Genomic DNA, 27,324 nt, shown 5'->3' with positions numbered 1-27,324 from the left:
GTTCGGGGATAGCTTCGTTGTTTATGAACCGATTTTGATAATTATTTTTTTTGGATAGGGAATATCCTAAGTTTGGTACCATGATAAGGAAACCAGGATCTGATGATGGGATCTCACACACATTTTTACTAGGTGTACCGATGTTAATGGTTTCTACGTTGTATTACTTGTCGATGTAATTGAAGTCGGTTTTTTTTTCGGTTGCTAGCAAACACAATTATAAAACATCTATTAAATTTTGATTCATAATTATAAATTAAATTTTGAGGAAATACCAATTTTTTGTAGTTTCCCGCTGTTAGCTTATTATTTTCTTACCTAATAATATTAGCTTTTATTTTTGAAATAGCAGCACAGCTTAGTGTCAAAAACTATGTGCTGTCAGCAAGGAACGGCTTTTCTCACCTCGTATGGAGGGTAGAGGGTAGAAGAATCATCTATATATATCAGAAATTATGTGTCGCAATGTATTAAATTAGGGTGACGCCACATCAGAGTAAATCTTAAGGAAGTGCCAAATATCTTTAGAGTTGGTTCCCTTTTTTCTTTATCATTAAATTAAATGTTGAATGTTAATAATAGTAATAGTATTATTCACAGGTTACGAAAAAAATCACTCTTGGTGCACGTTTCCTTATAATAATTCTTTAACGCTATATTTACAACGTAAGTTGTAGATATTTTCAATAATTAATTCTTTTTGTCGACAATGATATTAAATTTTTTAACTCAACATACATAAATACATGTATAATTGCTACATTCATATCAATCGAGAAATACTTTATCTACACCACGCGATTATGGAAGGTTTTGGCACTATTACTTATGCATACAGCTGGACACTTTTTCAACTTATGAGATGATCCTCCTCCCTTCTACCATCCATAGTCAGATGCATAGATTATACACTTATATGTCAGATTTCTACTTTCAATGGCAGGTAAATAAAAGGTTAATAATGACAACTAAATTTTTTAACCTATCTATAATTTACACAAAACTGTTTTTAAAAGAAAAATATATTTGTTTTTATGAAAACCTCTCTAGAAGATACTACAACGTACTTTTCTTTGGATCTGACCTTATTTCCCTTAAAAGCCTACAGAAAGTAAATCAATTTAGGTATGTATTTAGCCAATACCCGGACTATTTATTTTCTTTTATTTAATACTTAATTATATTGTTTATTATTATTATTTATTATATAATAACTAATTTTTATTCTTATTAGAAAAAGTGAAAATATCATCAAACGATTGGACCTGGTTACAGCGAACAGCAGTAAAAACAAAACAATCATTGAAAAATATGCACAAACTGAGAACATTAGATTATTACAATGGCCTCATCTTGACATAAAAAATAACGAATATGACATAGGAATTATAGTAGCATTTGGACATTTAATTAAAGAAGATGTTCTCAAAAAATTTCCTCTGTAAGTCTTTGACATCAATAAACATGTTAATTTGTTATAGATCCAGGTTTAAAAGCTGTATTTATGTTTTAGAGGTATGGTTAATGTACATCCTAGTTTATTACCACGATGGCGTGGAGCAGCTCCAATTATTTATACACTGATGCATGGTGATGAGACTGCTGGAGTTTCCTTAATGAAGATTAAACCTAATATATTTGATGTTGGTGAGTTTTTTGTAATTTATGTATTAACGAAATTAAAGTATTTGATGAGCAGTGATAGTATATCTTGCTTATATATAAATTTGATTCTTCTTTTATGCAAATATAAAATATTTTTTCAGGAGAAATAATAAGCCAACAAAAGGTATTAATATCCAAAGATATAAAATTACCAGAGTTAACTGAACAGCTTTCAGATATTGGAGCTGATATGCTGGTGGAGTGTTTAAGGACATTGCCCACTTGCCTTACAAAAGCAATACCACAGAGTAATGAGGGTGTAACATATGGTAACTATTGATGTTTTTATCTTTTTACAATTTAAATAAAAATATTGCAGTAAATAATTATATGTTTCTATTTATTTTATTCTATTTCTATTACTATATATGCCGACCCAGAGAATTTACAGTTAAAAACAAGTCATTAGACATCTTTGCAGATAACTTAGCTGTATTTAAAAAGAAACTATTAAAGTCATTTGATTCCTCAAATCAAAAGTTATGTAGCACTAATATTAACTTATCTTAATTTATAATAGTAATAGTTATGTATTTAGTTCTTTATTTTGTATGTATTTTTTTTTAATTTAAATCCTATATGTTTAAAATCTTTTGATGCTGATGACTCAATTGTCTAAAGCGCATGCTGTAACTACCTTTAAGAGGAATTACATGTATATACTTAATACCTTTGCATATATCTAATTGTAAATTTTTTAAACATGCAATTCTGTTGGTGGTTCTAATTAAATAAATAAATAAATAAATAGACCCACACAGCATTTAGCTGATACACTGGCATTGCAGATTTAGTCCCCACACGTGACAAATACTTGTATTTATTAACAAATACATGTGTATAAGCACTACAGGTGTTTTTAGTTCTTATATGTTGTTTGTATTTTTAGACCCTCGAATCAGGATTTACATTGTAATAAGAGTTGTCTAGTGTGAAGCATTTATTTATTATGTATTGTTTCAGCAAAGAAAATAAACAAAGGAATAAGTGAAGTTCGATGGTTTAGTATGAGTGCGAAAGATGTTTATAATTTATATCGTGCGATTTATGGACTATATCCTTTAACTACAAAATTCAGAGACAAACGGATCAAACTTTTTAATGCATTTTTAGTCAATAGTGATCCTGAATACACAAACAAATCAGTTGGATCACTGGAATACTGCGAGAATACCAAAGCTATTAGAATATTGTGTAAAGATAAACAATTTATTTATTTCAGAACTCTCAGAGTGTTAGGTAAAAGAGAAATATCTGCTTTAGATTTTTATAATGGTTACATAAAAAATGTTCCATTAGATAAAAGAAATGTAGTGATATGTTAAAATAAAATACAATCTAAAAAGAATAATTCTTTTAATATATTAATAAAACACTTTATTTTTTAAGACACTAAAAATTAAATCGATCTAAGAATTTGAGCCACTAGGTAAAAATTGTCTGGATGTCAGGTACTAATGACCATATTGTGGATATTCCGGAACTGTTTCATATTTGTACTATATTTCTTACAAATAAAAACAATTTGATTAATTAGAAGAACTTAACTTTTACTAAAAATGTCTTTATTTTACTATATTTAACCATTTTAAGCTATTTATTTGGTATCAATCATTTATTCTCAATTTCTTAACTAACGCAACAAAAGGAAAACAAGTGCTTATATTAAAAATTATGTTTACAGTGTACATAGATAATGAAAGAAACAAATATGGAAATGAAATATTGCGAAAGTTTACATTTATGGATAGAATAAAATTAAATAAATGGGTGCATATATATATACATAAATACAAGATATAGACACACAAAAATTATTATTAATTCAAATTATACATACATATAGTTGATATAGATTTATAAATATATCCCCTACAAATTAGTAACTATGCAATTAAATAAATAATAGGGTGTAATAAAGATGTAGACAGGTATATTGCAGCATGAGATCACCTTTATTCTCTAGGCGACTCTTACCCTGAAAAAAAGCATATATAAGTACATAAATATGTAAACTTATAATTTCAATTAAATTTGATAAATATTTCCTTCTAAAGAATTATGCCACGTTTTTTAACAACTGAAAAATTCGTATTGAATGCCCATAAACCTGGTATATTTGTCCGACGTTTGAATTTTATATTAAACTACTCACTAGTAGCGTTTCGCGGTTGTAGCCGCGTGGCGTTACTCCCTATCTTCAGTGACAAACATTACATCACATATTTATAATATAAGTAAGATTTTTAAAATATTACATAGCACATGCCGCTATCATAATCTTGAATATTTTAAGACTGTTTAAGAATTCTGTAAAACCATATTGACAAAAATATTTACATTTATACTACCTAGTTTCGAATATCTCTACAATGTGCAATAATATGGTTTGTACTCGTAGGTACAACAAGTCAATTACTAAAGTATCTATGCAAGTTTTGTCTTTAGTAAAAGCAATTAAGATTTCACGAAATGTTTATCTACTTTTTTTGCTGTTAAGATAACAGCGCTCTGCATTATGACTCTTTAAATATATATATATATATATATATATATATATATATATATATATATATATATATATATATATATATATATATATATATATATATATATATATATATATATATACTAGCTGTGCCCGCGACTTCATCCGCGTGGTGTCCTTCGTTAACAAAAAAGATATTGTTCAGTTCGCAAAGTTATAAAATAAATAAATTTTTAGAATAAAACTAACCTAAGCTACTCCTTACCATCTGCCAGTGAAAGTCCCGTCAAAATCGGTTCAGTCGTTTCAGAGATAAGCCGGAACAAACAGACAGACAGACAAAAATTGTAAATAATGTTATTTTGATATATGTACCTTGTATACATCATCATCACTCCAATTTTATTTATCGGTATAGATTATCTTCTGTAATATCGAAAAGTACAGTTCTGGGTATTGCTCTGTATCGAATTTGTCCATTCTTGAAAGTGTATGACAAAAAGTTCATCAATATTCAATATTCCATTTATAATTCTTGACATGAACATTGAAAAATCTATGCTATAAAAGCGTAAGGTCAATCATGCCAATCATACACTTACTGATTAATCATGACATGCCGAAAGCTAGCAGATTTGTGAAGTTGAAATTTAGGAAAGAGGTAGATCTTTTGAGTAGGTGATGCACCAGATAAAGTTGGAAGGAACTCCGCAAGGTGAGAGTTAAAGTTTACATTGAACTTTAAGGCCCTATTACACAATAGCATATGCTGGCCCACTGCAAGCAATCACCATTGTGTACTAGGGGTATCGGTACATAACGGGCAATTGTCAATCGTAGCACTTAATCGGCATGTTGTCGCCACAGTCTTATATTGAGTGACATTTCATTGTAATTGGTTATATTATAAAACATAAATGCATGACGTGTGATAGAAAAAGAGACAGAACGCTATTCTGTCTTCGTTGCACAGCACACTCATCGATCGTCATGCCTCTAGCGGGTATAAACCATTAAGCTGACGTACCCCCACCATTGTAGTTGCCCGACCTATATATAAGACCGTGGTTGTCGGTTTTTGTGACACACTTCAAAGGAATTGTGGTATAACGTGACCCGTGGTACTCACACTGTCGGCGTCGCCCTTTGTTCAGTTCGTCACAGACCGATTTCCGGGATAGAGCACTTTTTTGTTATTATTTACTATCTAATATCAATAAAATTATAATTTTATTATTTAGTAACTTTCTTGCGGTACACATTTCAATTAAACCTACTTGAAAGTAATATATAAAAAAAAAAAAAATAGGCGCGGTCGTAATTATTACGTGCATCGCAAGTGCTGTAATGAGCCATCTGTGAAAACCAAGTGTTATTGGCCTACAGTTGCCATGCAAAGCATGCAATGCAAATGGCCCATCACAGACGATTATGTATTGGGAGCCCTTACTATTTCTAGATTCTAAGGGCCTGTTTCACCTGTTGTAGACAACGCCATTTGACGGATGACAGTATCCGACAGTAAAAAGTTTTTGATTTTTACGATCGAATTCTACTATATTTCTTTACTAATCTTAGAGTTGATGTTTATAAATTGAGGAGAAACAGAACCCATAAGCCTATTCTACATTCCGCAGTCAAAGTCTATTTGTATCATCATTCGTCCAAAAGCGTTATCCATAACTGGTGAAGCATGCTCTAAGTCTATAGTTAGGCTAGGCATAAAAATATTACGTATTTATGCTGTTGATTAGAAATTAAAAATATGTTTTGACATTTCTGGAATATAACTACAATACTGTGAAGAGTTAAAACTGGGGCGCAAACTTGTGTGCGAATTTTATCAATGTTATAAGTTTAAATTTAATTTAGTTATAAGACTTTGAAGAAAATTAAAGTTTTACAAGAAATTTTTTTTTAATTTGCTGTAAGCAACGACAGAAACCTACATTATTTCTTACCTTTTGTAGATAGCAATTTTAAGTAATACAGCAATGTGATTTTCTAACGATTCGAATCCTGCAAAGCAAGCATGAGAAAAGTTCTTCAAATTGAGGCATCTGTTTTTTTTTTTTTTTTTTATTTAGGTCCATTATACGAATATTTAAAATCATAAGGGCAACAGGGCAACATATTTCATCAGTTGCTGATAAAGCTATCTGACGTATGAAAGTATCCATTACATAAATTTGTACTATAAGAGTTGGCAGACCCGGCGAACTTCATAGTGCAACTTTTTATATGAATGTATTTAAATTTTTATTTTTTAACATTAAATTACTATATACGTTAGATATTTTTATTCATAACCTGTGAATTTCAAAATTGTAGTTAAATCATCATCACATCAGCCTATCGCACTCCACTGCTGGACGTAGGCATCTCCAAGTTAGCGCCAAACTTCCCGGTTCTCCGAAGTCCTTGTGAATCCTGTACCGCAATCCGTGTGGTTTGATTTTAGATTCGTCGCGGTCTTGTACTCCCACTTTAGCGTTGAAGTCTCCCATAACAATGCTATACTTCTCTTCCATAACAGCGCTAACTTCTACTAAGAAGGCTGATGTAGTTCCATGTACGGCTTTTGTGATATCCTCATCCTCCTCGACTTCCTCATCAGAGTGTGACGAGGTTGACGCATATACCTGTATCACTTTCAGGGAGTACCTGTCAGTGTGTTTAAGTATTAGTCGACACACTGCTAACTTCCACAACGTTGCTAGTGAGAAACTTGTGAATTACGTATATGATTATAACGAAAAAAATAAATTAGTTATAACTTATTTACGTTTCCTAAGACTTTATAAGGACTACAACTCTTAATTTGTATGAATTAAGCCTTATATTAATCGAAAACCACGAACTTAGTAGTTAGTTTAACGCCATTTCTTTTTAAAGATCAGATTTTTCTGACATACAACGCCTAAAATCTTGCAGATCAATTATGGACATTATTCATAAACCTAGTGCCCATTAAGTACCACAGACAAGCTTTTAAAAGACTTTTTTTGGCAGTAGCTGATCTTGTTTATATAGAATATTTCCTTTACTAATAGAAATTGTTTATTTGATTATGATGTCTTATAAATAAATAACACACAAAGTAGATTTATAAGGATTTCCAAAAACTTGGTCCGCATATTTTATTTATTTAATAAATGCCCTAATTTCAATCTGAAAATACATATTTTTTGAATGAGCCTGTTACCAAGGAAAGTTTTAGGCCATAAAATTCCACACGTATGGATGCACGACATGCAATGGGAGCAGAAGCAATAAACTATAACGCGGACGTCACCCCGTTAGTCGTTTAGACATTAATATTTAATAATATCTAACAATTGAACATGTGTACATCATCCCTACGTAACAAGTTTAGTTCTAGTTGACCTAAATTATGAATTATAATCTTAAATTTTATCCACAATAAGATCTATTGAAAATGGATGATATATGATCTGATTTATAGTGACGTCTTTCATGCAAGATATTACTAATTTTGTACTAAAACACAGTTTATATATTATTTTCAAAAGGATAACTGCGGAGATTCTTGCCGATTCTTTTCTACCGAATCGGTGCTAGCTTCACTTTTAAAAATAATAATCACTATAAAATTTGAATTTGTAAAATGGACAATTCAAAGGTGATTTTGATGCATATTTGAAATAGATATTTTTGTTTTTGATAGTATGGCTATGTCATGGATTTTGCCCACAGGTGCCGAGTAACAATTTCTTGAAGTAGGAACAGTAGGATTTTAAAACTCCTGTATTTGAATTACCTTGATCCATGATTTATGTCTTCTAAGGTATAAATTAAAACATAAATATCCATAGTAGAGTCTAATCAGTCGATATATTTTTTAAGGTTGGCTACGATGATAAATTATTTAAAAAAATACATGATTGTGAACATTAATAAATACCTGCGTATAATGATGTAAAAATAAAACAGTAGTTTGATATTATCCCGAATATTTTTATTGCATATAAGACTAGATTTCGACTTAACTGATCAAGCAGTTATTTAAATAAAATTCATATTCTTACATGTAGGTATGTAACCATTACCCCAAAATTTTGTTTCTTCAAACCAACATAGACTAAAGTTAAAAACAATAAAAAAAAACGCTAGTTAAAACTCGATTAACAAACAATAAATGATACATATTAGATATTTATATTAAAACAATGATCATCAAGCAAATTGTGCATCTGTTATAAATGTTGGAAGTTTTCCACGTACAAAACGATTTCTATTGCCAAGTTAAGCTGCCTATATCTACAATATTATTAGTAGTTTACAGTTTGTGATATGTACATCTTCATTTTATCCTAATTTGTAGTATTAATTAAATTATATTTTACGTGTAATCGTTTGGTTTTGGAAAACGATAAAATTATGATAAATGCAAGTGCAGACACGGTGAGATCATGATGGCAACATGAAGACTTCACTGGAATCACAGAGAGCATTTAGGCCCCAGCTGCTTCCTAGAATGTTTGCGAAGTAAGTATAATTAATTACTGAAAGTATCCAGTGTATTTCAACCAGAATATGTAATAATATAATTGAATTCGAGCAGCGCCGTATTTAGTATATAATGATTTAATACTTGTGATATCGCTGTAGGGATGCAATCAGTCTAAAGATTCTTATTTAATAAAAATACTTTCCGTCTGTAAAGGTCGCTATAATAATCTTTCGCTCCGGGTTCTTAACGCCCTTGCTACAGCTTCAAATGTAAGAATTCTGTCTCAATACGATAAATTAACACTGACATTACATTACACTTCAGACTTTCCTTTTTACTCAATACTTTGAAATATTATTTTTTGAAACCAAAACCTAGGATGATTCAAACTGTTTACGTTTGTGGTCTTTGTGTGATTCAGACTGTTTACGTATGTTGTCGCTATTTTAATTTACATTTGTATAAAAACGATACTCGAGAAGGTCAAGCGTTGCGGCAAGTATTAGCTGTTTAGTATAAAAACACTTGGTACAATCATTTGCTATATTAAATCGTCATTGTTGATATTAAATGTTTTCTTGTTTTCAAGAATTTCGTGTAAGTAAATAATGTATCAAATAACAACAGCGATATCTTATGTATGATATTAAAAATTGTTGACAATTTCCCAATGTCTGGCTAACACAAAAATAAATCGTAGGATATCTTGTGTTCTTGACTCTTACATAATAACGTAAAAAAAATGTGTTTTGGTCACCATCGTAATTTCAATGATTATCACATCAGTTTTATTCAATTATTTTATTAAAATAAAGCAAAACAAGGCATAGCACAAAACATGCAAAAACAAAATATAACTAAACAAAAAAGGAATATAAATTAAACCAATGTATAAAACACAAAACAAGGTACAACAGTAAAACTCCAAGATTTCAAAAACTCGAAAACGTTAGTAAATACTAATATTTTTTGGAGCAAATCTGCAAAATGCAACATGTTAGTTAATTTAATGAAGAAAATAGAAGTATATCAAGGAAAACGAGCTAATGAACATTTTATTTACATTTTTTACAGAGCATATCTAGTATGACAAAAAATTACTATGAATGATCTTGATTTGATTCGTTAAATGAGCTAGCAATACTATATAATAAGTAACAGTTACTTAGAATAACGAAAATAATTGTTACGAATAAAATAAATGTAATTGTATAGTATAAATATATATACTGGTTTAGAAATAAACTTTTATAAACACAATGAAAACTGTCTTGTTATAAAAACAAAAACTCTTATTACTGTCTTTCATTTCATGTTCATCACACCAATGTTAGGATAACTAAGCAAGATTTAAGACAAAAGGAAAAAGGTAATAAAAGCGTATGCATACTTTAAAATTTTTAATTCAACATAACATGATTTTCTGTCGATATTTTATCTTTAATATGCCATGGACGTGCAATGTACTTACATAGACGTCAATGTAACTTGTACTATATATTATCCACCACAAGCTCATTCAAAACATTCAATTGACTTATCACAATAGCGAACAATGCTTAAAATTCGTTTATCCAGATTCTGACCGATCGATAAGACGAATGAAAAATATTAATAGATTTGATGGGATAACATATCTAGCGATAGTAAAAGTATTAGTCATAACATACTCAGTGGAAACATAGATAACATAACGGATGACAGGTGATTAAAAGATATTAAAATACATGCTTCATAAAGCTAACAAAACGGCTGCGATTACATCACACAAAACTCATTCTGTTACATAATGTTTAGGAACGTTAAAACAAATCGGTACAGCTAGTTACTGTATATAGGCGTTATGGAACAAAATCAATAACCAACAACCTAATCTTTTCTAATGCAAATATTATGACGCTTCCAGACCGTTGCAAACAAACAGAATTGCCATCCTTGTAAAAAAAATCAAGAATAGCAATAGTATAAGTCTAACAATAATATAATATAAGTATTAAGAAAAATCTGTTAAACAGAAATAAAACCTTATCAAAAACTTTTAATTACATAATATACTAATATATAAATCGATGTTTTAAAACGATGGCAAGCCTATTAATGGTCTAATTACTAAAGCACCCCGTAAAATATACATAGATATTATAAAGGTTATTTACATAATAGTAGCTGCGCTACATTATTTATGAACGCTACGGATTAATTCTAGAAGCTTTAAGGGAATTCGGGTTGTTTGTCTTACATATGTTCCGGGTGACTGCGGATGCAGTCGATGAAATCGCTAGGTTTCAGGTCTCCTCTGCAGATACGGAAAACGGCGGTAAAGAGAGGAAATCTGTAAAATAATCATTAGATAATTAGTAAGCACTAATTTTTTTCTTATGTGACACTGTTTGACAATATTAACATTACATACTATTTTTTTTTTCCTTATCCTATATTTTCATTATTTACTATTTGTTACTAATTTACGTTATTTAAATTATTATATTTTTTATTATGTATACACGGTACATAAACCAAAATAACGTTTTTTTACAATTTTCGTCGCGCCGCGTTGACGCAACGGTTACAGCCATGGACAAACCTGTTGCGCTGACGGTTGCGGGTTCGATCTCCACACATGACAAACATTTGTATTGGCCATACAGGTGTTTGCCGTGGTCTGGGTGTTTGTGCAGTCCTTGTGGGTCTCCCCACCGTACCTCGGAGAGCACGTTAAGCCGTCGGTCCCGGTTGTTATCATTTACACCTGATAGCGATCGTCACTCATAGTAAGGGAATATATCCGCTAACCCGCATTGGAGCAGCGTGGTGGATTAAGCTCTGATCCTTGTCCTACATAGGGAAAGAGGCCTATGCCCAGTTGTGGGATATTACAGGCTGAAGCGCGTACACTTTATGTTATGTTTTGTTTGTCATGTGCGGGGATCGAACCCGCAACCGCCAGCGCAACAGGTACAATCAATGGCTGTAACCGTTGCGCCAACGCGGCGTCAAACTTAGTGTATTAAAAATAAATTAATAAATAAAGCGTATTATTCGGTGCAGGATTACATGGTTGATAAAGATAATTGGACTTAGTGAGGCTGTATTTCATGCAAGACATTACTAATTTTGTACTAAAACACAGTTTATATATTATTATCAAAAGGATAACTGCGGGGTTTCTTGGCGATTCTTCTCTAATAATTAATATTATTATATAATCACTTTAAAATTTTAATTTCTAAAATGACGATTATACTTTCAAATGGTCATTTTAAATTCATTATTTTATGTTAGGTGGTATTGTATTATTATATTATATGTATTATTTTTTAGTGTACACCTACACACTACTTTCTTGCACATACCAAGGTTGGCGGGTAGAAAATGCATTAGCGTTAAGCCCGCCTTTTGTACACACTTGTATTAGTGCATTTATTGTACAATAAAGTATTTAAATAAAATAATAATAATAATAATCTTGTACATAGTGTAACACAAACTTCATAAAATATTACTTCAGTATTTCAGATATAGTTTTTAAATAGACTCTACCGTACGACTAATTTATCGATTAAAGCCGGGTATGCGATAAAGATTGATTCCAATTAATGTTTTCATTGGCCTTTTTGAAAATCTGAAATCATGCCAAGTGCAACTACTATATCTGTTCATCTGTCAACTACATCGGACTTCACGGTTTTATATCTACGTACTCGAATACAGTTAACAAGATATGAAATATTTATGAAAATAATTAATCAATATCACAATAATAATTGTGTTTGCAGGCAAACGAAGAAAAACCGACTTCAATTATATCGACAAGTAATACAACGTAGGTAGACGAAAAAATAGTCAAGTAAATACGCATTATCAAACTTACTCCAAAAGTTGTAATCAGATCTCGATGAAATTTAAATGTACCCACATGATAAACATCGGCTTTCGATTAAATTAAAAATTATCAAAATCGGTACACCCAGTAAAAAGTTATGCGGATTTTTGAGAGTTTCTCTCGATTTCTCTGGGATCCCATCATCAGATCCTGGTTTCCTTATCATGGTACCAAACTAGGGATATTTCCTTTCATACAAAAAAAAAGAATTATGAAACCGGTTCATAAACAACGGAGTTATCCCCGAACATACATAATATATATATATATATATATATATATACGGTCGAATTGAGTAACCTCCTCCTTTTTTTGAAATCGGTTAATTACTATGTTCAAAAACGGTTTGTTGGTCTACGAACCGTTTGATTTCGAACACATTGTATATTCGAGGCTTCGATGAATTAGTTGGGACGTGCAAGGGTTGTTCACTTGAGAAGCATTTGACAATGTATGTGGATATTATCTATATAACAAAATATTAAAAAATAATAATCGCTAGCTGTGTTGCTAAGCGATCTCGAAAACGGCAGGACCGATTCTAGCCGTTTTAATTTTTTAATACTTTGTAGAAGATTCTTAGGAAATGAAAAGTCAAGAAAAACGAAAAATATCCAAAAAGTTTCGAACTTTTCACCTTCACGCGTTTGAGAGTTCGCAACACAGAACGTCTGTCGAGTCAACTACTAATTCTTTATACATATTTTATATGATCTCACTTGTTTTCCATATTTTTGTTCGCAAGCATGTGGTTGACCTCTTCGGCAGTGATGGGGCCCTGGAGCTTCTGACCGTTAAGCATTTCATCTTCTAGTTCCTTGATCGATCTACCGGTTTTCACGAACGCCTCAGCCACTCTCCTGTTTCTACCACCTAAAGATGAAAACAGATAAAATCAGTTTTAATTGACGCTAACGGAATATTTTATACTGTATACTATAGTTAAAGGTTATTCGGTTAAAACTGCACTACTCAAGATCTACCGGAACATTTTTAATTGTTTTGCGTCACTAATTATTTGCCTAACCCATTAAATATTACAGTTATAACTTAAATTAAATATATTATGGATCTCGAAATATAATTTTATTAATTAAATTATAAGAACGGACACTAAAATTTTGTATTTTATTTTTTACATATATAATAGATTTTTTTTGATATATATGAATATATTTATCATTTGTACTCATGGTGAATTTCACAATCTTAAGATCTTGTCTAAAAATTGATGTAATTAATGCAATATGACATGTGATGATGATGAAGTATATCAATGTGACATTTCCAAAAAAAATTATAATTAAAAGATGAAAATGAAAGAAAAAAATAAACAAACTATAAAAAGCGACGTCAAAGTATTTTAATCGCAATATAGGCACTTTTAATGTTTAATGCTGTGTGGCTACGGCATTAAAGAATATAGCCACACCCTCTCTTCCCGTGGGTGTCGTAAGAGGCGACTAAGGGATAACACAGTTCCACTGCCACCTTGGAACTTATAAAGCCGACCGATGGCGGGATATCCATTCAACTGCTGGGCAATACACAGGCCGAAGACGGGCAGCAGCGTCTTCGATGCGACAAAGCCAGCTCTGCGGTCACCAACCCGCCTACCCAACATGGTGATTATGAGCAAAACACATGAGTTCACGCCATTTTTGGCCCAAACTTGTGGAGGCCTATGTGCAGCAGTGGACTGTAATAGGCTGAAATGATGATGATGATGAATGTTTAATACTTGTACCTATGCATGAATTTAGCGATTCTGTTTCTCATATTGTATAGCATGTCTACTGTTTTTGATTACATTTATTTAGTTACTTAGATTTATTTTAAACTTTTTCATTAATTAAATATATTTTTTAAGCGTAAGTGAGACAGAAAAAATTAAGAGGTAAGCAAATTGTATATAAAAAGTATGCTACAATTGACACACACACTGATGAGCGAACGGAGCTAATATAGTCTAGTAGTCGCCGATTTTTTTTTTTCTGTGACTAACAACAGGCTGAATCTTTATGAGTAGGTTCGGTTGAAGAGACGCCCAACTTTTTTTCGACACTAAGCTGCGAACTACAAAAGGTTACTCGTATTGAATTTTTTTACAGAATTAGGAAATTTGGTTTCAATTTTAGTTTAGTAAAAACTAGTTCTACAAATGTGATGATGATGATGATGATGTGACATTCAATTTATTTCTTATTAAAAGCGGAAACCTCATTTTCTACTTAGTGAATTTCATCCGTTTATAAAAGTCCGTCCGTTCCGTTTATAAAGTTTATAAAAGAAAAACTTTTTATACGTCATAGCCTAACACGTTTTGGTGATTCCGTTTTTCAGTCACCTCTGAAAAAAAATCTGAAACACTGCTAATATACTCGTACTATTATGTATACATACATATTTACCGCGACATACGTAATGTCTTTAACCTTGCCAAGTTGCCACCCATATACATACTGTTAGTATCCGCATCATTTATTTATAGTTCATGAAAGAACTCGGTTTCGCTCGGAATATTTATTATTTTTTCCATTACATAGTTCCACTACCACCTTGGAACTTAAAAACCCAACCGATGGCGGGATAACCATCTAACTGCTGGCTTTGAAATATACAGGCCGAAGACGGGCAGCAGCGTCTTAGGTGGGAAAAAGCCAGCCCTGCGGTGACCAACCCGCCCGCCCAGCGTGGTGACTATGGGCAACACAAATAAGAAGAACTTGTGGAGGCTAATGTCCAGCAGTGGACTGCAATAGGCTGAAATGATGATGATGAGAATCATAAGACCTATCGAACAGATTGTATAATTTAGTCATTCTGGACAAAGGAGAACTATTAACTACGAAGGTCATTTGAAAAGTTCTTAGCCTAACATAATTAATGAAACCACACGATTTTGAGTTTATTTTTATTTTTCAACATACTATCCTCCAAGCTCAAAACACTTTTTCCATAGACCCGATAAGGCTTCGATACCCGTTTTAAAAAAATCTTCGTCTAACTCCTCAAAATAAGCGTCCACGGCGGCTATGAACTCTTCATTTGTAAAAAAATGTTTACCACCTAAAAATGTTTTCCGCCTTGGGAACAGATAAAAGTCGGACGGTGCTAAATCCGGTGAATATGGGGGATGAGGTAACAATTCGAAGCCTCATTGATGGATTTCTGCCATGGATTGCACAGAGGTGTAAACGCGCGCATTGTCCTGATGAAACAAGACTTTTCTTCTCAATAAACCTGGGCGTTTTTCTTTGATTTCTTCTCTCAAACGACGCAACAGGTTGCAATAGTAATCGGAGTTTATTGTTTCACCCTTTTTTAAATAATCCACGAGAATTATACCCTTTGCATCTCAAAAAACGGATGCCATGACTATGCCCGCTGATAAAACCACCTTTGCCTTCTTTGGGTCTGCTCTTTTCCATTGTTTCGACTGTTCTTTTGTCTCGGGTGTATTGTGGTGAACCCAGGTTTCATCCATGGTTACAAATCTTTCAACAAATTCTATTGGGTCAGCTTTATATAACTCTAAGCAGTCGCGAGAAGTTGTGAGTCGGTTGCGTTTTTGTTCCACTGAAAGCAGTCGCGTTAATTTATTTCTTATTAAAAGCGGAAAGCGGATGCCTACAGTCTTAGCTATCTCCTCGACAGTCAATCTTCGATCAGATAAAATTAAATCACAGATTTTTTCTTTGTTTTGATCAGTGGAAGCAGTCGAAGGCCGGCCACTACGGGGTTATCTTGAATGGTCTTACGACCACGTTTAAACTCTGCCACCCAGTTTTTAACAGTCGCATACGAAGGAGCGGACGCACCCTAATCGTCTTCATGCATAGTTTTTGGAGTTAAACCTTTCAAATTCAGGTATTTTGTCACTGCACGATGTTCAATTTTATCCATTTTCAAAAATAGCTCTGACTTGACTTACGGTATAACATGTAAACGAACAATGAGTTACTGTGAATAAACTAAACTGTGCATACTTGTTGCTAAATAATGTAACTACAAAATGAGGGTAGTTATTAAAAAAAAACCATTGACTTTAACCATGTTAGGCTAAGAACTTTTCAAATGACCCTCGTCGAGCAATAATTATGGATAGAGCTTGTAGGGTTATGCTATGGCGCGGGGTCATTCTTGGAACTAAAATGTTAATTCTGTTCATCAGAGATGAGAAATTTGTATAAGAACAAAAGATCTAATTGCTTTCGTCTCCTATTTAATCTAATCATACTATAATATTATATCTTGTCTTTTCATTTTACAATCGTATGTAGGTATAGTGACAGCAGACACACTTGGAATTTTTCGAAAAAAATTATCGATAAGTGCTATAATTACTAAATACATTTAGTAACATTTTTAGATATATTTGTCAATCTGTCTTTTCGTTTGAGTATGCATATCTACTAGAAAATTTTCTAAGTTTATATTATATAAAAACTAGGCATTATTAAATCATAATCTTACGCCTATATATAAGCTCCTTGCGTTTGTAAGTGAGCATATAATAAATAATTAATAACTATAAATGTATTAACTAAAATCATGTGTTTTTATTAACTATAAAAGTTTATTAAGAATGTAAACAGATACTTATAAGTTCTATTAGGCTGATACTAGTGAATTATTATAAACAGCTTTATGCAGTAAAACATAATGAAGCACTATCATCACGGCCTCAGATAACGTTTGCAATAAAGCCTATAGCGACCAGATAAATTTAATATCGCATCCAATATCATACCGATCAATCAACACGTTACAGAAAATAATTAACAAAAATGATTGTAATAAAAAAAATAAAAAAGTATGTCTGCGTTTAATATTATCCCAACAATATTAAATAAGTAGGTATTGTAACGCTAATTATTACACCTATACATTCAAAAACACTGTAACAGTGTAGTGGTTAACCTTCCACCATATTTTGAAGCAGAATGGTTTAAACTTTAAGCTGAATAGCAACTTTGGATATGTATCCAGTCCCATTATTTCCAGCTAATAAAACGTAAATTAATGACCACATAATTTACTTGACTAAGTAAGTAACCAAGGCAAGTAAACTCTGCTCTGTTAAAGAAAAAAGCGAAACAAAAAACCAAACCTTTCCAAATAGTATGACAGTTCATATTAAAAGTATGACAGTTATTAAGAATAAATTATGCTTCTTTAATAGAATAGGACAAGTTAGGCAACATGCCACGTCTTAACAGATTGATTACAAATTTTTATCACGGAATTACATAAGTTTATAGATAATTTAATCAAGGTTATCTATTAACAGTTTGAAGTAACAATTACACAGGCCCACAAACAAGTGCTCTGTACCTTTGACCAGACCCATCTAGGGCTGTGTTTCGATGCGCTGAATCCGTATTCGGGTTTAGTTTGGTCCCTACACCCCCCAATTTACTTTACATATAATAAAAATGTAACGGCTCGCTGTCTGTACATTTAAAATATATGAGAAAAATATATTCTTGGGAGCTTTATTAACGCAAATAGCACCCAATAGTGCGTTTGTGCACGCTAATCTCAGAAACGGCTTATCCGATTGAAATGTGGTTTTACGTGGTAATATCGTGGTAAGTTTCACTTAACATTTAGTATTCGTTTCATGTCAATCGGTTCATAAATAAAAAAGTTATGCCAATTTATAGAATTACGTTGAACATGTAAAGTCACTATTACACACAGACGAAATCGCGAGCACAACTAGTTTTGAGTAAATTCTAAAAAAAAAAACGCCAATAAAGACTAAAAATCGCAAACTAACGGATTTATTCCAATTAATTTATTTTTGAACTAGAATGAGTATGTTTCTTAAGTATTTCAACGTCCTAAACCCAAATCCAAAGTTGGTTTGGCTCCTCAACCCTCTAAATTTAAAGTAATTGTAAAAAGCCTAAAATTATAGGGCCTATATTCTTTAGTCATGTCCTTTTCATGCTAGAGGTTGTCTGGAAGAGATCGCTCTTTTAGCGATAAGACCGCCTTTTGTACATGTCTATATTTTCTTTTACGGTGTAAAATTTTTCTCTGATAGTGTACAATAAAGAGTATTTGTATTGTATTGTATTGTAATTATAAAAAATAAATGAAAACAAAAAAATCTTGAACTAGGTCAAGAATATTTCTTATATATTTCGATGCGCTGAATCTCAAGTTGATTTAGCCGGAAGACCCTACAAATTCGGATTAAATTAAAAAAAAAACGCTTCTAATCGCTAAAAAAGTTAAAGTAAAGTAGTTATTTTTTTATTTATTTAAGTAATTTGCATAAATGCATTTTTGCCATTTTTAGCCATTTTAGTAGTTTTTTTTTTTCACAATTCATAAATTATAGACGAAATTGTATTTCAAACATACATTACATCAAAATAGTTACTAGTACGCATATAATGTATAACCTTTGGACTCAAGGCAGAAAATATTTCTCAGTATAAGTGTTTATTATTAAACAGCTACAAAATGTATTTGTCAGCAATAGCACTGTCGTACGCAATTACAAAGGAATTTATAAACAACAGATGCAACGATCGCGCCACCTAGCGCATCGTTCGATAGTCATCTACCCTCATTTATTATATTACTCGAGTTATTCTGACGTGTATAAAACGAATAGTGCAACCGCCGCTAAGGCAGTCTTGGCTCTGGCTTGGCACGATACATTTGTTGTATCCTGCTAGTAGCTTAACCTAGACTCATTCGATAATTAATTTGTGCATACGAATTAATTGTTACATATTATGGCGGATAACTCGAGCAGTGAAGGTGAGCGTTGATACGTATCTCAAAGGAGATCTCCTTAAACCTACACCTGGGTCGCAAGTCCTAGGCACTGCTCTGAGTTACTCCCTCCGCCACACGATAGACTCGATCGGAACGCTGAAGAGCGCGCACGCATCCACGTGTTCGGTGGACGTTACAATTTTGTTATAATCTTTTTAAGTACTACCTACATAATATTGTAAAGAGTGCGATTATAACCTACGCCCGCGCCTTGCAAATATAGAAAACGAGCTTCCAACAGTCGAAAGACTACATATTTGTTGTTCAATATTTCGACAGGTTCAAAGAACAAAATCTTATCTGAGAAACTATTTAATTACAAAACGAAACTTAGAAACTGTAATATATAATCAAGTATTTACACAAAATGAAGACTATAAAGTAAAATTACTGTATAAGCCGTTTTTTTTTTAATTTAAAAATTTTGATCCACGGCCTCAAAATGCCCGTGCCTTTTGTTAATCATGAATGCATTATAAGAATACCACAGGCGATTTTTCTTTATTACTACAGATCAACAGTCCTGTGACTGCCTAGTAAAACTAGGACGTGGTCCGACGCTGACGGTTTTTTTTCCCCTTACTAAATACTGTTTATGGAGAAGTATACACTTAATTCCTTTCTAATTTCTAAACATTATTATTTTTCTTATCTATGTCTATATTTACACTTATTTGCTAGTTAGCATATATGTACACTTATTTCCTAGTTACCATATATGTATGTACACTTATGTTCTACTTACAATGTACACTTAACGTATGTTACTGTTAGTAAGGGATTTTTTTTTCTTATATATACTGTATAAGCCGTTAAGAGAGTTACAAATATGTACAAATAAATAATCATATGGATTACATCTCATATTGCCACTAGAATTATTATATAATTTAATTTCAAATCGTCGATTTTAGTTATACATAACGCTACCTGTGTCTCAATTCTTTTTACTTATGATATATAGTACACCAAATAAACACCACTTAGGTACTACTATTAAACTTTGATTAGTATATAGCAATTGTTAAGCAATCTTTCAGTGTTCGATAGCTCCATATATTTTCAACAAGCAATATGTGCTACTGCTTCTACATGCTAACATTAACAATAATTCTTAATAAATGAACAACAACTAAAATTTCCAAACTGACAAAAATTGCGATATATATTCTAAAAACATATCGAAAATTTATTTTAAAAACCTTACCTACCTTATTTTAAAAAATTATTTTGTTAATAAAACTCAATTTTAAGATAAGCAGTAGTGTTTATCAGTGGTAACCTTATTTACACTCGACACCTGTCACATAACTTAACCCCGACTCCAAACCACAGAGGATGATATAATATACATATATGGTATAATATAGTTTAAACATAACTATAATAAACAATTTTGAGTTTTAGCTAAGTTTCAACTTAAATTAGTTTGTTACATAGTGATCAATTAAACCACATTTTACATTAATTATTATTCCATGAAAATTATAGTTCTTTTATTAACTACTTCTACTTTGAATTTCTTTAATTATTATAGTTTAATTTGTTTTTTTTTTTTTTTTTTTTTAATTCTAAAATAGGCTGAAGTGAGTAAAAATAAAAATGTAACATTAAGTGTGTTGCTAATCGCAACATTTGGAGAGGGGCTGCACCAATGCGGTTAATTAGTTACAGTTACATATTTTGGTCAGTAAACAAGCGTACGGCTCACCTGATGGTAAGCAATTACCGTAGCCTATAGACGCCTACAACACCAGAAGCATCATAAAGTCATTGCTGACCTTACCCCCGACCATCCCCAGGAGCTCTGGCTACTTTACTCACCACAGGAACACGACACTGCTTCAGAGGCGTGTTATTAACCTGTACTCTTCCCTAGTCGACTGCATTAAATTTTAAACAGGATATTTACTACTTTGCCCAACTTCAATAATAGATAATAATACTGACCGTAGCACGTGGTGATCAGGTCAGCGACACCGCACGACTCGAAGAAAGTGCTTAGTTTACTTCCCGGGTAGAAGACGTCCACAAACTTGATCATCTCCATCAGACCGAGCCTGATGACCGCGGCCTTGGTGTTGTCACCGAAACCGAGACCATCAACAAAACCAGCGCCCACCGCGACGATGTTCTAGAACAATCGTTTTTATTATTAAATGGTTATAAACATTGCGCTAGTCTAGTGGTGCGTGTGCCGTGTTTGCGTTCAAACACCTCTGATTCTGGGTTCAATTCCCACTCGGAATGGATATTTGCATTTGCGTAGTGGATTAAGCGCTAACCCTTCTCCTACTCGAACAATAACTAACATTAAAAAAAAAACTAAAATTATTTGGTGCAGTCGTTTGGAAATTTATTATATTTTAGCGATAAAAGATGTAACGCAAATATGCACATGCATCGTCAGAGACTAGCATTTACATATTTTAACGCTCAATTCTGACGTTATCAATTTTATTTTTAGTCGATAAACTGCTAGCGGCTCATTTTTAGTTATGGTTTAAAATTTCCATTATTTGTGTTTACCTACATATAAGAATGATAAGCTACACGTTGTTTTTTAGATTAATTAGTCACGTTCTAATAAACAAAGTTGTTAAATAATTATAATTTAAATGCATACTGTCATTATAAAAATATTGTATGTAATCGTATAAAGGTTTTCTATGTACCTAATCGTTCTAGAATGTTTCTTCTATTTTGTGTGCAAAAAAAAAATTAATAAAAAATAAAGGTACGTTTATTTTATTATAATTAGTTAAATAATGTTTACGATAATTGTCTTACAGTTATTATAAATTAAGCCTATAATACAGTTATTATAAGTTAAGCCGATAATGTTTAAAATAAACCAGGGCAAGATACGCAATAGTTGCTTTATTGCGCAAATTTGGTTTGAATTTGACGGCTCGTTAGAAACGAATCGTTTTTGGATGTAGGAAGCAGGTTTTAGACGATAAAAAGTATTCGTCAAGCATGACTGTCTCTTAAAATGGCAATTACATGTAGATCGAAATTGATGTTGAGCAAATTAATAGGGTCTGTTTTAACAGTCGCCGATAAAGCGGTCTGACAAATAACGATATCCGATAGATAATCATCATCAAACTATATCAGTTACATTCGTATGTAGTACAAAAACGAAAAACTAAATACTAACGTATACATAGCGTAGGGAATAGATTGTAAACCATGAGAACAAAATAAGGAAAACTTTATAGGTAGTAAAACTAGTCTATGGACACAATAAAGTATGTAGCGTTATAAAAAAAACATCACACGTTCGCAATAACGTGTTAAATACAAGATATATTTAACACAATAAAGGCGTTAGTTATACTTCTAAGATTTAATATGCTTCATTCATTCATTTATTCTTCTATTCATTCATAAAGAATATTTGAATGAAATATTAGCGAATCAATGAATTTAACTGGCTGTAGGCGCTGTTTTCAGTGACACTGGTTTCTGCTGGTACATACCTTCAATGCCCCGCAGATTTCGACGGCGTCTTCATCATCAACAACGACTACACGGAAGTACTCAGTCTGGATAATGTCCCTCATCATCGGGGCTAGCATCACGTCACGACATCCTATTGTCGTTTCACAGAATTTCTCTTCCGCTACCTATAGACCAAAAATTTAATATAAAAAGCCTTCAAGTTTTATAAAAAAAAAAAATGTTTTACGTCACACTTTTTTGTATGTTTTTTTTTGTGAGGTTCTTATAGGTTAACATAACCAATATATATTTAAGGAGAGGATAGTCCTCCCCGCCCTGCCGAAGGCTGATGTGTAAGGAGAGGATAGTCGCTATTGCAACAACTGCTAGTAAGTGCGAGAGTCAGGAAATTATTTTTATTATATAAAACAAATATTAGTGTCCAATTTCAATTAAAATGACAGAATATATTATATTATAATAATACACCTACAGAACCCCCATTCCAAAAAACGCAGTTGAAGAGTCGAACGTATTTGTTTATAGAATTAAAAAACATTCAGTATAATCGTTTATAATATATCACTTATCATTTACAACTTTTTTGTGATTTTCAATTAACATACTAGGATAATATATACAAACAATAAAATACGATCAGATTATTTTAATACTTTTTATCAGTAATATTTCTGTCTTAAAAGCCAATCGCTCATGGGCAAACAAAACAACAACAAAAATAAGGAAACAGCCATTAAATAATTGTGTTTGCTCGCAAACGAAAAATAACCGACGTCAATTACATGGACCATCAGTACGTACTACAATGACGGTCGACGAAAAAATAGTCAAGCAAATACGCATTATTATCTCTATAAATGCGTATTTGCTTGACTATTTTTAAACTAACTCAAAAGCTACTCGTCAGATTGCGATTAAATTTAACCACTATACTCTAGTGGTTAAATTTAAACTTCATTTAAATTTTGGTGGCAAACAATTTGAACGTTTATTATTAAACTACGTATTTGAAATTGTTGTTTAAATTATTTACAACACCCCAACGACCCTAAAATACACTTTCACTGATTTCCGAAATAAAATTCTTATTTTATTATTTGTTTTGGTTATAAGAAAAATAGGGCTAGAGAAACACAGAGAGCAATAACTCGGTTATTTGACAAGAAAAAAATTGAGTAAAATAGCATTTAAGAAACTTCATGAAGTAGGCATGTTTTTTAAACTATGGGCCACCTAGGTCCCCCTACGTTTTTTATACCACAGGTTCTCAAACTTTATCATAAAAAAATCGAATACACTATTTTTCATTTTTAGGTATTTAAAAAAAAAGAAACAGTTGTGGCTAGAAATATTTTGTAATGCGCGTTAGCAAGGCCGATTATCCACGGTTATTTTCAGAGATAAATATAATTGTGTTTGCTCGCAAACGAAAAAAAAACCGACTTCAATTACATCGACGAGTAATACAACGTAGATCGACGAAAAAAATAGTCAAGTAACCACGCTTTATCAAAGATTACTCAAAAAGTAGTTATCAGATCTCGATAAAATTTATATGTGACCACATGATAAACATCAGCTTTCGATTAAATTAAAAATTATCAAAATCGATACACCCAGTAAAAAGTTATTGCGGATTTCCCTCGATTTCTCTGGAAACCCCTGATCAGATCCTGGCTTCCTTATCATGGTACTAAACTAGGGATATCCCCTTTCCAACAAAAAAAGAATTATCAAAATCAGTACATCCAATAGAAAGTTATGCGGTGTAATACAACGTAGGTCGACGAAAAAAGCGTCAAGTAAAAACGCATTATTAGATATAACTCGAAAATCGAGATCGAAATCTAGAAATATGGGTTGTCTGGAAGAAATGGCTAATTAGCCATAAGTCCGCCCATTGTACTTCACTGTCTGTAACTATCTTTATGCTTTGTTTGTAATATATTTGTGGTGTACAATTAAGTATAAATAAATAAATATATGTATCATTATCCGTCAAACAGCCATATCTTAAAAAATAATTGATCTAAAGAGATAAATCCAAAATGAGGTTGCAGGAAAGTTGAAAGGCGTTGGGCGTTGGGCGTTGAAGAAGAAGAAGAAGAAGAAGAAGAAGAAGAAGAAGAAGAAGAAGAAGAAGAAGAAGAAGAAGAAGAAGAAGAAGAAGAAGAAGAAGAAGAAGGAGGAGGAGGAGGAGGAGGAGGAGGAGGAGGAGGAGGAGGAGGAGGAGGAGGAGGAGGAGGAGGAGGAGGAGGAGGAGGAGGAGGAGGAGGAGGAGGAGGAGGAGGAGGAGGAGGAAGAGGAAGAGGAAGAGGACGAGGACGAGGACGAGGAAGAGGAAGAGGAAGAGGAAGAGGAAGAGGAAGAGGAAGAGGAAGAGGAAGAGGAAGAGGAAGAGGAAGACGAAGAGGAAGACGAAGACGAAGACGAAGAGGAAGAGGAAGAGGAAGAGGAAGAGGAAGAGGAAGAGGAAGAGGAAGAGGAAGAGGAAGAGGAAGAGGAAGACGAAGAGGAAGACGAAGAGGAAGACGAAGACGAAGACGAAGAGGAAGAGGAAGACGAAGACGAAGAGGAAGAGGAGGACGAAGAGGAAGAGGAGGAGGAAGACGAAGAGGAAGAGGAGGACGAAGAGGAAGAGGAGGAGGAAGACGAAGAGGAAGACGAAGACGAAGACGAAGAGGAAGACGAAGACGAAGACGAAGACGAAGAAGAAGAAGAAGTTCCAGGGTTCGACGTTTGGGTCACCAAATTGGACGTGTTTATCCAACACTTTCACCGCCACGCACTATGGGAAAATCGCGTATGTTTCGTCTCAAAACTCCGTATCTCAGTTGTTTCAAAACTTAATGAGCTGTAATTTTGCACACATATACTTGTATGTACAAAGTTTAATGGAAATCATTTTGATTTTGAAAATTCTGTTTATCAATTAATTTAAGAAATAAAACTTAAAAAAATACATGCATTGATATCATATTCATTCATTCATATTGAAAAATAAACAAAATTTGTCTTTTTTTTGTAATTTACATAAAATGGAATAATAGTAACAAACGAGAAAAAAAATATGTACAAAATTCAGGAAGCTCCTACAGATTTTCGTTGATAGCAAGAAGGGCTTGGCTTCATCTAAAAGTTCTTTCGATATTGTTTCTGAGGTGTTTCTCAAACTTGATATGTATGGATCAGAAGTGTACAATAAGGTATGGAACACGTCTTCATTGGTAGCCACTCTTGAACAATTTCTAGAATGATGAAGTCTAAACTTTTTGTAATCCTTATTTCGGGATTCTTGCGCGTCTTCGGACAATTGTCCGATAGGTAAAATAGCATAGTACTCAATGATTTTTTCTCTGTGAATAAGTATTTTATACACGGACGAAGGCATATAAATACCAATTATAAATATTTACGTACAGTTGGGCTGTAATATATGCGTATTCACCGAACTTTTTTGAATTAATAGCCATTCCAGATGACATAGTTTGTAGTATTATGTACATTTGTTTTATAAATTCTACGTCTACACCTGTAATGTGTGCAGAGCAAGAGTAATTCTGAAAAAATCTCCAAGCTGTGTTTCCATCATTACTATTTCCAGTGCCTTGTCGAGGTTTATCGACATGCAGTCCCATTTCCTCCCAAAACCGCTTTTGTACCAGTTTTTTCTTTTCGTCTTTGTTTTTTTTTTTTCAGGTGTAGTAGCTGACCACTTTTCAAAAGACAACTTTTAAAAAATGTGTAAGATCATCTCCATACTCCTAATCCAAGCATGTAGTGTTAACAGTCCGTATTGAAATTAACTTTCGTTCACATCTCGTGTCCTAACTGCCTCAGGCCTTTCAGGAGTTTCTTTGGCAAATTCTAACAATATAGGTCTGCAATATATTACAGATGAGCAAGTTTCATTCTTCCAAACAACAGTATTAGTTGTCTCATCTATGAGTCTAATGGGTACAAATGAAGCAATAAAAAGGTTTGCATCTGATATTAAATCGCTTTCTTCGGGCAAAACTTGCTTGTATTCACTCTGTCCTGATGACCCGTCACAACCCCATTTACAGAATAGTTTCAACTTTCTTAAACTGTTTTTGTAAACTGAATCAATTAGTAATATACGTGCCGCATGATCCAACAAGTCCAGCAGATTGACTTTTGCACTTATGTTAGTAATGGTTATACTCGAATCTGGTGGGTAACACATCTTATTCGCTTCGACTAAAGTTAGATAAGAAAGAAACACTGAGCAGTTTTTGTCCGCCAAACAAAGTCAAAGTTCCCCATACTGTTCTTTGTTAAGATCTAAGTCAATAAAGGTCCGTAGTGCTTCCTCCTTTGAAAAAGGTGTAACGTCTTCCGAGTTCGAGAGAATGTATTTAAGAATTTTTTTTCTTATCATTTTTTGATGCAGTTCGTATAATATTAACGATTGTGGCCTCCTCCGTCTCACCCATAGACCGTAACTCCTAAGCATATGCATTGAGCACACAGTACTATCCGTACTCTTGTATTTAATTTCAAGTTTTTTCGTTTCTTTGTTTT

At 32.6% G+C, this 27,324-nt stretch overlaps 2 protein-coding genes across 4 annotated transcripts in view; one reads left to right on the top strand and one right to left on the bottom strand.

Annotated features, from left to right (window-relative positions):
- The first annotated feature begins 912 nt into the window (after positions 1-912).
- On the top strand, positions 913-3,013 carry LOC123655276 (methionyl-tRNA formyltransferase, mitochondrial). The gene is made up of 5 exons (XM_045591089.1): positions 913-1,125; positions 1,235-1,441; positions 1,514-1,647; positions 1,767-1,934; positions 2,629-3,013. The coding sequence occupies exons 1-5, from the start codon at positions 917-919 to the stop codon at positions 2,988-2,990; spliced, it is 1,080 nt and encodes a 359-aa protein (XP_045447045.1). The 5' UTR covers positions 913-916; the 3' UTR covers positions 2,991-3,013.
- LOC123655274 (glycerol-3-phosphate dehydrogenase [NAD(+)], cytoplasmic) overlaps positions 3,005-27,324 on the bottom strand; it is a 31,863-nt gene continuing 7,543 nt past the window's right edge. The window contains exons 5-9 of one of the 3 annotated variants that reach the window (XM_045591087.1): positions 22,797-22,943; positions 21,262-21,445; positions 13,230-13,383; positions 10,867-10,959; positions 3,005-3,643 (exon numbers count right to left, since the gene is read on the bottom strand). In XM_045591087.1, coding sequence (XP_045447043.1) covers positions 3,628-3,643; positions 10,867-10,959; positions 13,230-13,383; positions 21,262-21,445; positions 22,797-22,943 — 594 coding nt within the window. In that variant the 3' untranslated portion in view covers positions 3,005-3,627. Of the gene's footprint in view, positions 3,644-8,110; positions 8,647-10,862; positions 10,960-13,229; positions 13,384-21,261; positions 21,446-22,796; positions 22,944-27,324 lie in introns of those variants that run through there. The other 2 variants (XM_045591086.1, XM_045591088.1) reach the window with 2 other exon arrangements.

The sequence above is a fragment of the Melitaea cinxia genome, chromosome 7 (assembly GCF_905220565.1).
Source record: "Melitaea cinxia chromosome 7, ilMelCinx1.1, whole genome shotgun sequence".
Classification (NCBI taxonomy): domain Eukaryota; kingdom Metazoa; phylum Arthropoda; class Insecta; order Lepidoptera; family Nymphalidae; genus Melitaea; species Melitaea cinxia.
This window is presented reverse-complemented; position numbering and strand designations above follow the sequence as displayed.

Bases quoted from the DNA above. Each gene is read 5' to 3' on its own strand.
- LOC123655276 (XM_045591089.1), top strand. From the start codon at position 917: ATGTCAGATTTCTACTTTCAATGGCAGGTAAATAAAAGGTTAATAATG. The intron at 1,126-1,234 runs GTATGTATTTAG...TATTCTTATTAG, and splicing joins CAGAAAGTAAATCAATTTAG to AAAAAGTGAAAATATCATCA. The intron at 1,648-1,766 runs GTGAGTTTTTTG...ATATTTTTTCAG, and splicing joins ACCTAATATATTTGATGTTG to GAGAAATAATAAGCCAACAA.